The following is a 12,684-nucleotide window of genomic DNA, read 5'->3' as shown; positions in this document are numbered from 1 at the left end:
TCATATTTTAAGACCGGGGGACTACCTGGACTCACCTGAGTGTACGAGGATCTGATCCAGGACTTCAGACAGACCTCGGGTCAGCAGCTGGTTCTACAACACATAAACACACAGTCAGAAGAACACATAAACACACACAGTCAGAAGAACACATAAACACACAGTCAGAAGAACACATAAACACACAGTCAGAAGAACACACAAACACACAGTCAGAAGAACACACAAACACACAGTCAGAAGAACACACAAACACACAGTCAGAAGAACACACAAACACACAGTCAGAAGAACACAAACACACAGTCAGAAGAACACATAAACACACAGTCAGAAGAACACACAAACACACACAGTCAGAAGAACACACAAACACACACAGTCAGAAGAACACATAAACACACAGTCAGAAGAACACACACACACACAGTCAGAAGAACACATAAACACACAGTCAGAAGAACACACAAACACACAGTCAGAAGAACACACAAACACACAGTCAGAAGAACACACAAACACACAGACAGAAGAACACACACACACACAGTCAGCATCTTTGAGTTCCTAGAAAAACATTATATAAGTCTTATCAATTATTAATTTTATTATTAACATTTTTACTTAAAAACAAGATTTTATGGATACATTTTATTATTTGGATGCATTGAAGTAAAATGACGTAGTGTCCCTTTAATCAGTCCGTCATGTATAGTGAGCAGGAGACCAAGGGAAGAGGAAGAGTACCTGGAAGTAGTCGGTGATGAAGGAGCCCATCTCAGTTTTTAGGAGCCACCTGCAGACACACACAGAGGATCAGCCGCCATGTTTCCATGATGCACATGTTCTCTTAGAGCTCCTCACTGATGCAACACGACTTCCTCTACAGCTCTGAAACTCTGATGTTATCACACCAACATCCTCTCAGAAGTGTCCTGAGATATTATATCAGTAAAGACTGAAGACACTGAAGGCCACAGCAGCAGGATGATTACTTCAGGGACACTTTATAAGAAGTTTAGGTCACCTGATGCTCTCGTTCAACGTGAACAGCTCGTTGGTCTGCAGCGCTCCGCCCTGAAACACCTTGATCACAGCTGATTGGACGCTGAGGACACAAACAAAAGGTGAGGTCAGAGGTCAGCAAATCATCTGAACCATGAAGGTTACAGTTTATAAAGTTTAGTGCAGAGCTCGTCCTTCAGCTCCTGTAGATCATTTCAGAAGCAGTCACTGTAAAGTGTGTCCAGCAGCGTGTGAGGGTCCTCAGCTGGTCTGCAGGACGTGAACCCGCTGCCACCTCCACTTCCTCCTAAACATCCTGCAGAGAGCAGGAAGCAGGCCGAGCACTCAGAGGGGCTCAGAGAGACGCAGAGCTGCACGAGCACACACCGGGGGCGGGAAATGTCAGCATGCTTTCATGTGTCATGCTTTTAAGTCACAGCAACGGACCTGAAGCTGCTTTCATGTGTCATGCTTTTAGTGCTTTCATGTGAAGGCTGACCAGAGTCCAGTCTGATGACCTGGATCAGGACCAGGATCTCTCTGATGGACACCAGCTACCAGAGCTCTGTTTCTGCTGCTGAGCGCCTATTCATCTGTCTCCACTGAGTCTCAGCTTCACTGTATCTCCATCTGTCTCCACTGAGTCTCAGCTTCATTGTATCTCCATCTGTCTCCACTGAGTCTCAGCTTCACTGTATCTCCTTCTGTCTCCACTGAGTCTCAGTTTCACTGTATCTCCATCTGTCTCCACTGAGTCTGAGCTTCACTGTATCTCCATCTGTCTCCACTGAGTCTCAGCTTCACTGTATCTCCATCTGTCTCCACTGAGTCTCAGCTTCACTGTATCTCCATCTGTCTCCACTGAGTCTCAGCTTCACTGTATCTCCATCTGTCTGCACTGAGTCTCAGTTTCCCTGTATCTCCATCTGTCTCCTCTGAGTCTCAGCTTCACTGTATCTCCATCTGTCTCCTCTGAGTCTCAGCTTCACTGTATCTCCATCTGTCTCCACTGAGTCTCAGCTTCACTGTATCTCCATCTGTCTCCTCTGAGTCTCAGCTTCACTGTATCTCCATCTGTCTCCTCTGAGTCTCAGCTTCACTGTATCTAACGAGTCACACTAAAGTTTAACATCTTGTCTCCTTCAAAATAAAAGTCCTGAATCAAAGTCCCTTTAGGAGTGTTGAGGACACAGACATCAGTCAGCGATCTGAACCCTCCTGACCTTTAACAGAACCTTATCTTCTCTTTGAGGTCTGGAAAACATGAGACAGCACTTTCTCCTCTTTATAAGCTGATGTTTGGACCCAAAACACAACACACACACACACACACACACACACACACACACACACACACACACACACACACACACACACACACACACACACACATCCAGTGACGGTGGACTCCTAACCAGACTGATAATATCTGTATTTTGTGTTTAGGAATTAGAGTCAGGTGACAAGCAGACAGATTATATCTGAAGTCTGAAATCATCTTCAAACATCAACGCTAGAGCTGAAAGATGAAGCCAACAGAGAGATTAAACCCTGCAGTTCATCCAGAGTCCACTAGAGTGTCTCCTTCAGTTCCTCCAGAGTCCACTTGAGTGTGTCTCCTGCAGTTCTTCCAGAGTCCACTAGAGTGTGTCTCCTTCAGTTCCTCTTGAGTCCACTAGAGTGTGTCTCCTGCAGTTCCTCCAGAGTCCACTAGAGTATGTCTCCTGCAGTTCCTCCAGAGTCCACTAGAGTGTGTCTCCTGCAGTTCCTCCAGTGTCCACTAGAGTGTGTCTCCTGCAGTTCCTCCTGAGTCCACTAGAGTGTGTCTCCTGCAGTTCCTCCAGTGTCCACTAGAGTATGTCTCCTTCAGTTCCTCCAGAGTCCACTAGAGTGTGACTCCTGCAGTTCCTCCAGAGTCCACTAGAGTATGTCTCCTGCAGTTCCTCCAGAGTCCACTAGAGTGTGTCTCCTGCAGTTCCTCCAGAGTCCACTAGAGTGTGTCTCCTGCAGTTCCTCCAGAGTCCACTAGAGTGTGTCTCCTTCAGTTCCTCCAGAGTCCACTAGAGTATGTCTCCTTCAGTTCCTCCAGAGTCCACTAGAGTGTGTCTCCTGCAGTGAGTCAGTCCCCATAGAGCCCCATGTTCAAATGTTACAGCAGAAATCCACATGTTTACAGCCCGGTACAGAAACAGTTTGGGTCTCAGGACAGAGAAATGCTGTTTGCCATCTTAAGGAAGGACCTTCGCGTCCTTTCAAAATAAAAGCATGTTAGTTATTGAAACAGGAAATAAAGTAACCTTGGTGTAAAGCAGTAAAAAGGCAAAATAAAAGCATAATAAAATGTATTACGTATTATTAAAATTCCTATTATGTCGTTACGTCCTTAATGACCAAATATGGTCACTTCTGGTGGAAAAAAAACAAGCTAATGAAGACTCAAATGCTAAATGCTAATGCTTTCGTTAGCTCGGATCTTTCCTTCAGTGTGTCCCCTCAGGGCCGACCCGTGGCAGAGGCAGTATAGGCAAATGCTAGGGGCACCGACCGTCCATAGGGGGCGCTGCTAAATGAGTGAGGGAGAAACTTTGAAGATAATATGAAAAACAATTTTATTTTATCTGATTTAATTCTGCATTAAGTTGCTGAATGATAACAGTAAACATTTAAAAGCTTGTGATCCTCACTTCATACATGACTGCTGCTCTGTTTAAAGAGTCTGCACTGTGAACATCATTGTGTTATATGACTGAATAAATTCTACTATTACATTATGCACTTTGAGATTGTATTATTATTGTCCTGCTAAATATCAGTGTTATTACCATGTTATTAATGTTCTTTTAGAGGTCATTTTAAAACAAAGGAAACCTGTAAACATGAAGCTGGGTGTCAGCTGTCTGTCAGTGTACATGTGATGGGATTGTTGGAGTCAGTTGAAATCTAACCTAGGGCACCAAGTGGGTCAGGGCCGGCTCTGTGTCCCCCTCTTTACTTCCTGTCTGCTCAGACAGTTTAAACCTGCTCATGTGTTGAAAGCTGGTTTAAAAACTAGAAAGAGTAAACCCACTTGTGTAAAACTCTAACGCTCTGCTGTAATATTCTCAGACTGTAAATCCAGGAAAGCTTCTTTTCCTTCCTCCTGAGTGTTAATGTAACGCTCTTTAGGTCTGACATGAATCTGATCCAGATTTATAAAGACTAATCCATGAAGGAGTGTTTGGCCTTAGAGACGTCTCGCCCTCCTCTGTGATTTATCCTTCAGTGTACCGTCTCTGTAGAGATCACTGAGCTTCATCTGGTCCTCATGTGTCTCACAGGGACACTTTCTATACGTCTTAATGTTTCTATATCTTTATGAAGCATCTCTTCTTTAAAGGAGCTTCAGATTAAACTTCATAAATCAATAAAAGCTCCATCATGACTGTTTGTGTATTTGTCACAGTTAGGTTTCAGATCATCAGTTCACTCTACAGTTCATGAACACAGGGATGAGCAGCAGGAGTTTCTGAGCAGCAGACCTGTTCCACACGCTGGTGTTGGAGAGCTGGAGAGCAGGCGAGCTGGCGTGGAAGCGGGCAAGATCCGACAGAACCGGAGAGCTCATAAACCGAGGCCTGGGTCGCCGGAAAGATCCCATCATGCACCCTGGCAGCTGAGGAGAGAGGAAACCACAGCGTTAGTTCAACAGGCTACTTTAGTAAGACCTTTGGAATCCTGTACCAGTCAGGGTCCGGGAGGCAGACCCCCTCTCTACTTTTAAGAGTAGACTTCAAACTTTCCTTTTTGATAAAGCTTATAGTTAGAGCTGGATCAGGCTTGGACCAGGTCTTAGTTCTGCTGCTATAGGCTTAGACTGACACACTGGGATCCTGTCTTTCCCTCTCTCTCCTCTCTCTGCCTGTCTCTCACTTTAACTCTTCCTGTCCCATTAAAGTTACTAACCATAGACCTTTCTGGAGGCCCTGAGCTCCCTTGTCTCGTAGGTTCCTCTGGATCTCTGCTGGAGATTCCTTTTTAGGGGTCTGTTATTCATCCTTTCTTTCTTTCTTTCTTTCTTTCTTTCTTTCATTCCTTCTTTCTATCTTTCTTTCTTTCCTTCCTTCCTTCTTTCTTTCTTTCTTTCTTTCTTTCTTTCTTTCTTTCCTTTTTTTTACTTTTTCCTTTCTGCTTGCTTTCTTTCCTTCCTTCCTTCCTCCCTTTCTTTCTTTATTTCATCCCTTCTTGCTTCCTTCCTCTTTCTTCCTTCCTTCCTTCCTTCCTTTCTTTCTTTATCTCATCCCTTCTTTCTTTCTATACTTTTTTCTCTTTTTTCCTTTTTTATTCCTCCTTTTTGCCATTCCTTCTTTCTCTCTTTCGTTCCTTTTTTTTACTTTTTCTTTCTCCCTTCCTTCCTTCCTTTCTTTATTTTATTCTTTCTTTCTTTCTTTCCATGTTTCTTCATCCTTTATGTCTCCTTTTCTTATCCCATCCTTTCCTTCTATCCTTTCCTTCCCCATTTCTTCTCCTCTTTTTCTTTCTTCTGGTCTCCCTCTCTTCTCTCTTTTCTTAGACCTTTCTGGAGTCCCTGAGCTCCCTTGTCTCGTAGGTTCCTCTGGATCTCTGCTGCTGTGGACGTGGTCCAGACTCCAGCTGCTACAACTACTACTATCCGTCTCCCCACTATCATCTCTCTCTCTCTTCATCTCCCTCTATCCCTCTCTCCAACACGGTCTCAGCAGATGTGTGTCTAACATGAGTCTGGTCCTGCTGGAGGTCTCTGTCTGTTAAAGGAACTTTGTCCTCTCCACTGTAACTTGCTAAATGCGTCTGATTCATTTAGAGACACTGAAATGTGGGCGTCCTTTAAACCACGACTTCCTGGGGAACCACGGTGACCTGAGATCAGTTTGTTTGTTTACAGCTCAGAGGTCTCACTCTGCTCGCTTTCCAGAAACCACAGACTCAGTCGACGGCGTGTGAAGGCTGACAGCTCTCACGCCCGGGTACCAACACGAGAACATGTTCCTGTCACAGTTCTCTGAACTGGACTCCCTTCACCCTGTTTCGTATATTGGGCCTTTTCTTTTCTCTGAAACCAGAACGAGCTCATGTTTTATTTTCACCCTGCGGTGAGCGTTCAGTCACTCTGCTGTGAAACTGTTTGTGCATGTGAGCAGTAACACCACATTAACTCTTTAAATGAGAGTCCTCAGTCCTGTACAGCAGAGAGCTCAGTCGCTCATGATTACAGAGACATGGAGACGTCTGTCGTGGTCTGGACGGCAGGAATGACTCGACACTAATTGTACGTTAAAGTTAAAGGAAACTTCTTTATAAAGGAGTCTGGATCATGTTTGCTGTTTCCTGTTGAATCCCTCAGAGACCAGAGGACACACCTACACGTCCACACGTTACAGACACAGGTTTCTACTCTGCATGTAGTCTCACAAACACCTCGCTCAGTCTACACAACAAGTTCACACCTCCGCTGAGGTTCAGCCACAAACTGTAGGATCAAACAGAGTTTACAGAAACAAACAGACACAGAGGAGACACCTCGCTGCAGAGCCCAGAGCGTCTGCACAGAGCCACCTTCACTGAAGCTCAGCTTCTCACCCTGAGAGCTCCAGAGTGTTTTCACAAATCTGAGGGGTGTGAGTGAAACCCTGCAGCACCAGATGAAGGTGATGGAGGGAACCAGATCATAGAGATCCTTAAACAGGATTAAATCAAATGCATCAGAAGATATTCAGTTACCTCTGTAAACGGTCTCAGAGTGAATACATCAGACCTCCTCTGAGATCAGAGAGCGGGGCGTCAGAGGAGGGGGCGGAGTCTAAGGCCTGAACGTCCACAAAGTGAGTCTCAACCCGTTACAACACACAGGAATCAAAGAGCCGCTCCCGTCCCCGGCCGGGTCTCTGCCCAGGTGGCTGATGGGATCTCACAGCGCAGTGTGTGTCTGCCGGCTCTCGCTGCGCCGTCTCCTCTGATCGCAGCCAATGAGGGGCCCCGAGCCGACCGTCAACACAAACACACTATTGTTTGTTCGGCTGCGGTCTGCCAGAGCGAGAGGAGGTCAATAAATACTGATTCCACTCGGAGTCTGAGCAGAGACCAGGACCCAGAGGGAGACACAGACTCTGACTCGTCTGCAGGGTCAGACTTCAGAGTCCTGGACCGTCTTTATGGACCGTCTTTATGGACCGTCTTTATGGACCGTCTTTATGGACCGTCTTTATGGACCGTCTTTATGGACCGTCTTTACTTCATCTGCTGCTTTAAAGGTGACATATCATGAATGTTCTTTTTAATGGTTCTCTCCCTGAAATCTGTGTCCCTGTCTACAAACCCCCTCAAAGTCAAAGACTCCATTCTGCCCCTGTTCTGATTTCTCCACCTTTCTGTAAATGTGTGCTGAAACCAGCCGTTTCAGTTTTCAGTGTTTTTCATACGTCACAACGCCATCCGGTCTGTAACAGGAAGTCAGAGCTCGGAGCTTGTTCAGCCCATAGACTGTATAAAATACAACTCAACCCCTCCTCCGTTTTTCATTCCCTGCACACATGTGTGCTAACAAGGAGCTTAGGAGGGAGGCATGCTAGTTGTAGGCTGTCTTAATAAACACAAAGGTCGCTTTGACTCCCCACGTCTGCAGATTTGAAGATCTAGTGGATGATTTCTAGTTTTCATGGAAAAGTGCTAGCGCTAGTTAGCATAGCCACATAGCTACATGTTGGTAGCTGTGTACCAAGACACACGTCGACATGCTGACAAATAAAACAACAAGAAACACTAAATCTGTGACCAATGGTTCAGAAAGGTCCTGCTGCAGGCGCCTCTCCGTCAGGATCAGATTCTGGATCAGATTCAGAGGGTTGAAGTAACGCGGGTCTGTGAGCAGCCGTGTATATTCAGCCAACATGTAAACATTAGATCAACGTGCTGGACAGCCGAGGCCACACCCACTTCACGAGGGGGCGTGGTCAGAGAGCTCATTCTCATTTAAAGGCACAGACACAAAAAACAGCCTGTTCTGAGCAGGGCTGAAGAAGAGGGGTGTACAGGCAGACCAGAATCTGATTTCAAAGAGTTTTTATGAGCAATAAACTTTAAAGACATGTTTTGGGGACCTCTTAGACCAATATATGTTGATGAAGAAGAGCAGAATATGTCACCTTTAATAAAGGAGAGTGAGATAAGTTCTGTAGCATGTAACCACACAATCAACACAGACTAACATCCTGACGGGGCGAGTAAGACCCCGATGTGAGGCAGAGAGGTCCCCGAGCTTCAGACCAGCCTGAGTCACACCCTGACGGTTTGTGCCACAGTGTCAACAGGAAGGAAATGAGCGCTAAGGGAAAGAAAAGGAACGCTTAGGAAAGGAAACGAACGCCAAGGATAGGAAAGGAAAAAGAAACCAAGGAAAAGAAAGCTGAGGAAAGGAAATAAGCGCTAAGGAAAGGAAAGATGAGGAAAGGAAATGAGCGCTAAGGAAAGGAAAGATGAGGAAAGGAAATGAGTGCTAAGGGAAGGAAAGGAAAGGAAATGAGTGCTAAGGAAAGGAAAGATGAGGAAAGGAAATGAGCGCTAAGGAAAGGAAAGATGAGGAAAGGAAATGAGTGCTAAGGGAAGGAAAGGAAAGGAAATGAGCACTAAGGAAAGGAAAGATGAGGAAAGGAAATGAGCGCTAAGGAAAGGAAAGATGAGGAAAGGAAATGAGCGCTAAGGAAAGGAAAGATGAGGAAAGGAAATGAGCGCTAAGGAAAGGAAAGATGAGGAAAGGAAATGAGTGCTAAGGGAAGGAAAGGAAAGGAAATGAGTGCTAAGGAAAGGAAAGATGAGGAAAGGAAATGAGCGCTAAGGAAAGGAAAGATGAGGAAAGGAAATGAGTGCTAAGGGAAGGAAAGGAAAGGAAATGAGCACTAAGGAAAGGAAAGATGAGGAAAGGAAATGAGCGCTAAGGAAAGGAAAGATGAGGAAAGGAAATGAGCGCTAAGGAAAGGAAAGATGAGGAAAGGAAATGAGCGCTAAGGAAAGGAAAGATGAGGAAAGGAAATGAGCGCTAAGGAAAAGAAAGCTGAGGAAAGGAAATGAGCGCTAAGGAATGGAAAGATGAAGAAAGGAAATGAACATTAAGGGAAAGAAAAGGAAAGCTTAGGAAACGAAAGGATCACCAAGGATAGGAAGGGAAATAGAAGCCAAGGAAAAGAAAGCTGAGAAAAGGAAATGAGTGCTAACGGAAAGAAAGGAAAGGAAATGAGTGCTGGAACGCAGCGGAGTGGATCCAGTGGAAGTTAACACATTGACTAGAATAGAAACCTCTCAGATCTGGAGCTGAGACGGATCAGAGACGGATCTGGTGGAATTTGGCCGTTAATGTCTGACTTCCTAGTTGACATTTTAAAATAAAAGGTGCATCTTCTGTGGAGTATAATGATCATCCTCTGGGGACCAGGAAGTAGCACTAGTGTTTTATTCTGAAAATTAACCAGATGTTATGATTTTGTTGTGGTGCCTGACTTCCTGTCCTGCTCCCCCTGCTCTGTTGAGATTGACAGGCTGATCTTCACCTTTAATCATAGTTTGTGAGTCATGTGGTCTCCATGTTTTTCAGACTTTGTTATGTCCCGTATAAGAAGTATAATCCACGTCATGAAGGTATTAAAGCTTCAGTTTGTGGAGTTTATGCTAACCTGTGATTTCCCTGACGTAGTAAAAGTGTTGAATATCTGAAGCTAACGTAACAGGAGCTCAAAAACTGGACTCATTCATTTTCAATTAATCAATTTGTTGTTTTGATTTGATTCAGTCTGAGGAAACCTTAAAGGAACAATCAGCTGAGTCGACAGCTCGTCACCACCATGAGTGTGGGAGGGTGTGTGTGTGTGTGTGTGTGTGTGTGTGTGTGTGTGTGTGTGTGTGTGTGTGTGTTCAGATCAAGGACAGCAGGTTGTGTGTGGGAGCAGGACCATGTGTGCACAGTTCACCACGTGGAGCGTTCACACACTCTTCCCTGGTTATGGAACAGTCAGAGTGTAACTCTCTGAACGCTCTGAAGAGACCTCCGAGAAGACGATTCACTCAGAGGAGGAAATCAAACTATCTCACCTTCTGCTCTGCAAGAAAAAGGACGTCAGGCAGCAGTGTGTGTGTGTGTAACAGTCCATCTGGTACACACACACACACACACACACACACACACACACACACACACGCACACAAGTCATCAAAGGAAAGGTCAACCCCCCTGCTACCACCACCTCATCCCTCCCTCCGTCACATCTTCCTCCACTGTAACACCCTTTCACCAAGTCCAAATATCTCCACCTGCAGCTCCTCGTCTAAACTCTGAAGACTCTGAGAGTTCTTCAGGAGGAACAGTCTGTATGGAGAGCAACAACAGGAGGAACAGTCTGTATGGAGAGCAACAACAGGAGGAACAGTCTGTATGGAGAGCAACAGCAGGAGGAACAGTCTGTATGGAGAGCAACAGCAGGAGGAACAGTCTGTATGGAGAGCAGCAGCAGGAGGAACAGTCTGTATGGAGAGCAACAGCAGGAGGAACAGTCTGTATGGATAGGAAGCAGCAGGAGGAACAGTCTGTGTGGATAGCAGCAGCAGGAGGAGCAGTCTGTATGGAGAGCAACAGCAGGAGGAACAGTCTGTGTGGAGAGCAGCAGCAGGAGGAACAGTCTGTATGGAGAGCAACAGCAGGAGGAACAGTCTGTGTGGAGAGCAGCAGCAGGAGGAACACAGTCCAGAGTAATGTGGAACTGTTTACAGTGAAACTGAGACTCTGTGGAACTGTTTACAGTGAAACTGAGACTCTGTGGAACTGTTTACAGTGAAACTGAGACTCTGTGGAACTGTTTACAGTGAAGCTGAGACTCTGTGGAACTGTTTACAGTGAAACTGAGACTCTGTGGAACTGTTTACAGTGAAACTGAGACTCTGTGGAACTGTTTACAGTGAAGCTGAGACTCTGTGGAACTGTTTACAGTGAAGCTGAGACTCTGTGGAACTGTTTACAGTGAAGCTGAGACTCTGTGGAACTGTTTACAGTGAAACCGAGACTCTGTGGAACTGTTTACAGTGAAACTGAGACTCTGTAGAAACAGGTGAACAGGCTGTGCTCCTCTGGGGGATGTTATGAACTAAGTAATGATGTTTACTCTGAGATATCTGGAGGCTGAATGTCTCTTCTCTTCTGGTCTGAACACACGGTCTCTTCTGGACTTCTCTCCTGGTCTGAACACACGGTCTCTTCTGGACTTCTCTCCTGGTCTGAACACACGGTCTCTTCTGGACTTCTCTCCTGGTCTGAACACACGGTCTCTTCTGGACTTCTCTTCTGGTCTGAACACACGGTCTCTTCTGGACTTCTCTTCTGGTCTGAACACACAGTCTCTTCTGGACTTCTCTCCTGGTCTGAACACACGGTCTCTTCTGGACTTCTCTTCTGGTCTGAACACACGGTCTCTTCTGGACTTCTCTTCTGGTCTGAACACACGGTCTCTTCTGGACTTCTCTCCTGGTCTGAACACACGGTCTCTTCTGGTCTGTAAAGGTCTGGTCAGAGAGGAAGTGGTTTACCTCTAACTGCTGGCTTCACTCAAACACAGAAGTTGTCTATTGTTCCCCGAGGCGTACTTCATCATTTTCAAACTGACCCCTGAACAAAGAAACAAATGAAACACCCAGCTGGGTCTCCAGAGGAACCAGACCACGACTCCTTCAGCAGCTCTGCAGAGTCCATGAGGATCAAAGAGGAACACACAGCTGTGAACAAGTCTGCCCTTCACAGTTATGACTGTTAGCACGTGTGCTAATCCTTCAAACAGAGGCCCCGTCATGAGGAGCGACTCAGAGAGTCTGATGTAATGATGACGGAGAGAGAGAGAGGTGCAGGGGGGAAGGATCCACAGCAGGTCGTCAGAGTCAGACTGAAATCAGCCGTCAGTACTTCACATATATATGAATGAGTCTCCATCAGAGAGAGGGAAAGGTTTCTTCAGTCCCCTGTCCTGCAGCTGATCTGAGGTCAGGAGCTCCTCTCTGAGTCTCTGCTGCTTGTTAAAGTCAGAATTTAAAATATGTGAGATAATAAAAAGAAACTGATTCAATTTAAAGATTCAGACACAGAGGAGGTCACTCCAGCTGTCTGAAGGAGACATCCATCGTCCTCTTCTGAAGAACACTAAAAACACAGTTTGAGTTACTTTAGGAGGACTGATGGTAAAAACATGATTCTTATCATGATGCCCGGGGGCAAATTCAACACGCTGCAATAACTTTAATTCTTCTATTTATGGATCTAAATGAAACATTTAACTCTTTGGATAATTCATTAACAGTGGGAGTCATTTTCAGACATGTTCATTTAAACGTCTTCAGACGACATTTAACTTTGTGGTTTTATAATGAAATAAAATTGAGTTTATTTTTTACTGTTAAACAAAAATGATGTGAAGACATCTTTAAAGATTTGGAGATTTTGACAGACTGACATCCTGATTTTTACTCCTGTTCATATCATTTTAAACTATTTGATTAATCAACAACTTTTTTAGTTTTACTTTTTTTACTGGAAATCTAAAACTTCATATTGAAATAAAATTAAATCTTTATCATTATAAAGTCAATTCTTATCATAAAGGAACACTTTAATATTTCATTCTAAAAAAAAATCCCTCA

The 12,684-nt window shown here is 45.0% G+C and overlaps 1 protein-coding gene across 1 annotated transcript; it reads right to left on the bottom strand.

The window, feature by feature from the left end:
• LOC117814274 lies at positions 1-11,746 on the bottom strand. Its single transcript, XM_034685501.1, has 6 exons — positions 11,688-11,746; positions 11,163-11,559; positions 4,524-4,657; positions 1,028-1,108; positions 748-796; positions 1-93 (listed from the first exon to the last, which is right to left on the bottom strand). Exons 1-6 carry the CDS (start codon positions 11,744-11,746, stop codon positions 22-24), a joined length of 792 nt encoding a protein of 263 aa, XP_034541392.1. The 3' UTR covers positions 1-21.
• Positions 11,747-12,684: the final 938 nt, after the last annotated feature.

The sequence above is a fragment of the Notolabrus celidotus genome, chromosome 6 (genome assembly GCF_009762535.1).
Source record: "Notolabrus celidotus isolate fNotCel1 chromosome 6, fNotCel1.pri, whole genome shotgun sequence".
Lineage (NCBI taxonomy): Eukaryota > Metazoa > Chordata > Actinopteri > Labriformes > Labridae > Notolabrus > Notolabrus celidotus.
Note: the sequence above shows the minus strand (reverse complement) of the source record. Positions and strands in the feature narration are given on the sequence as shown.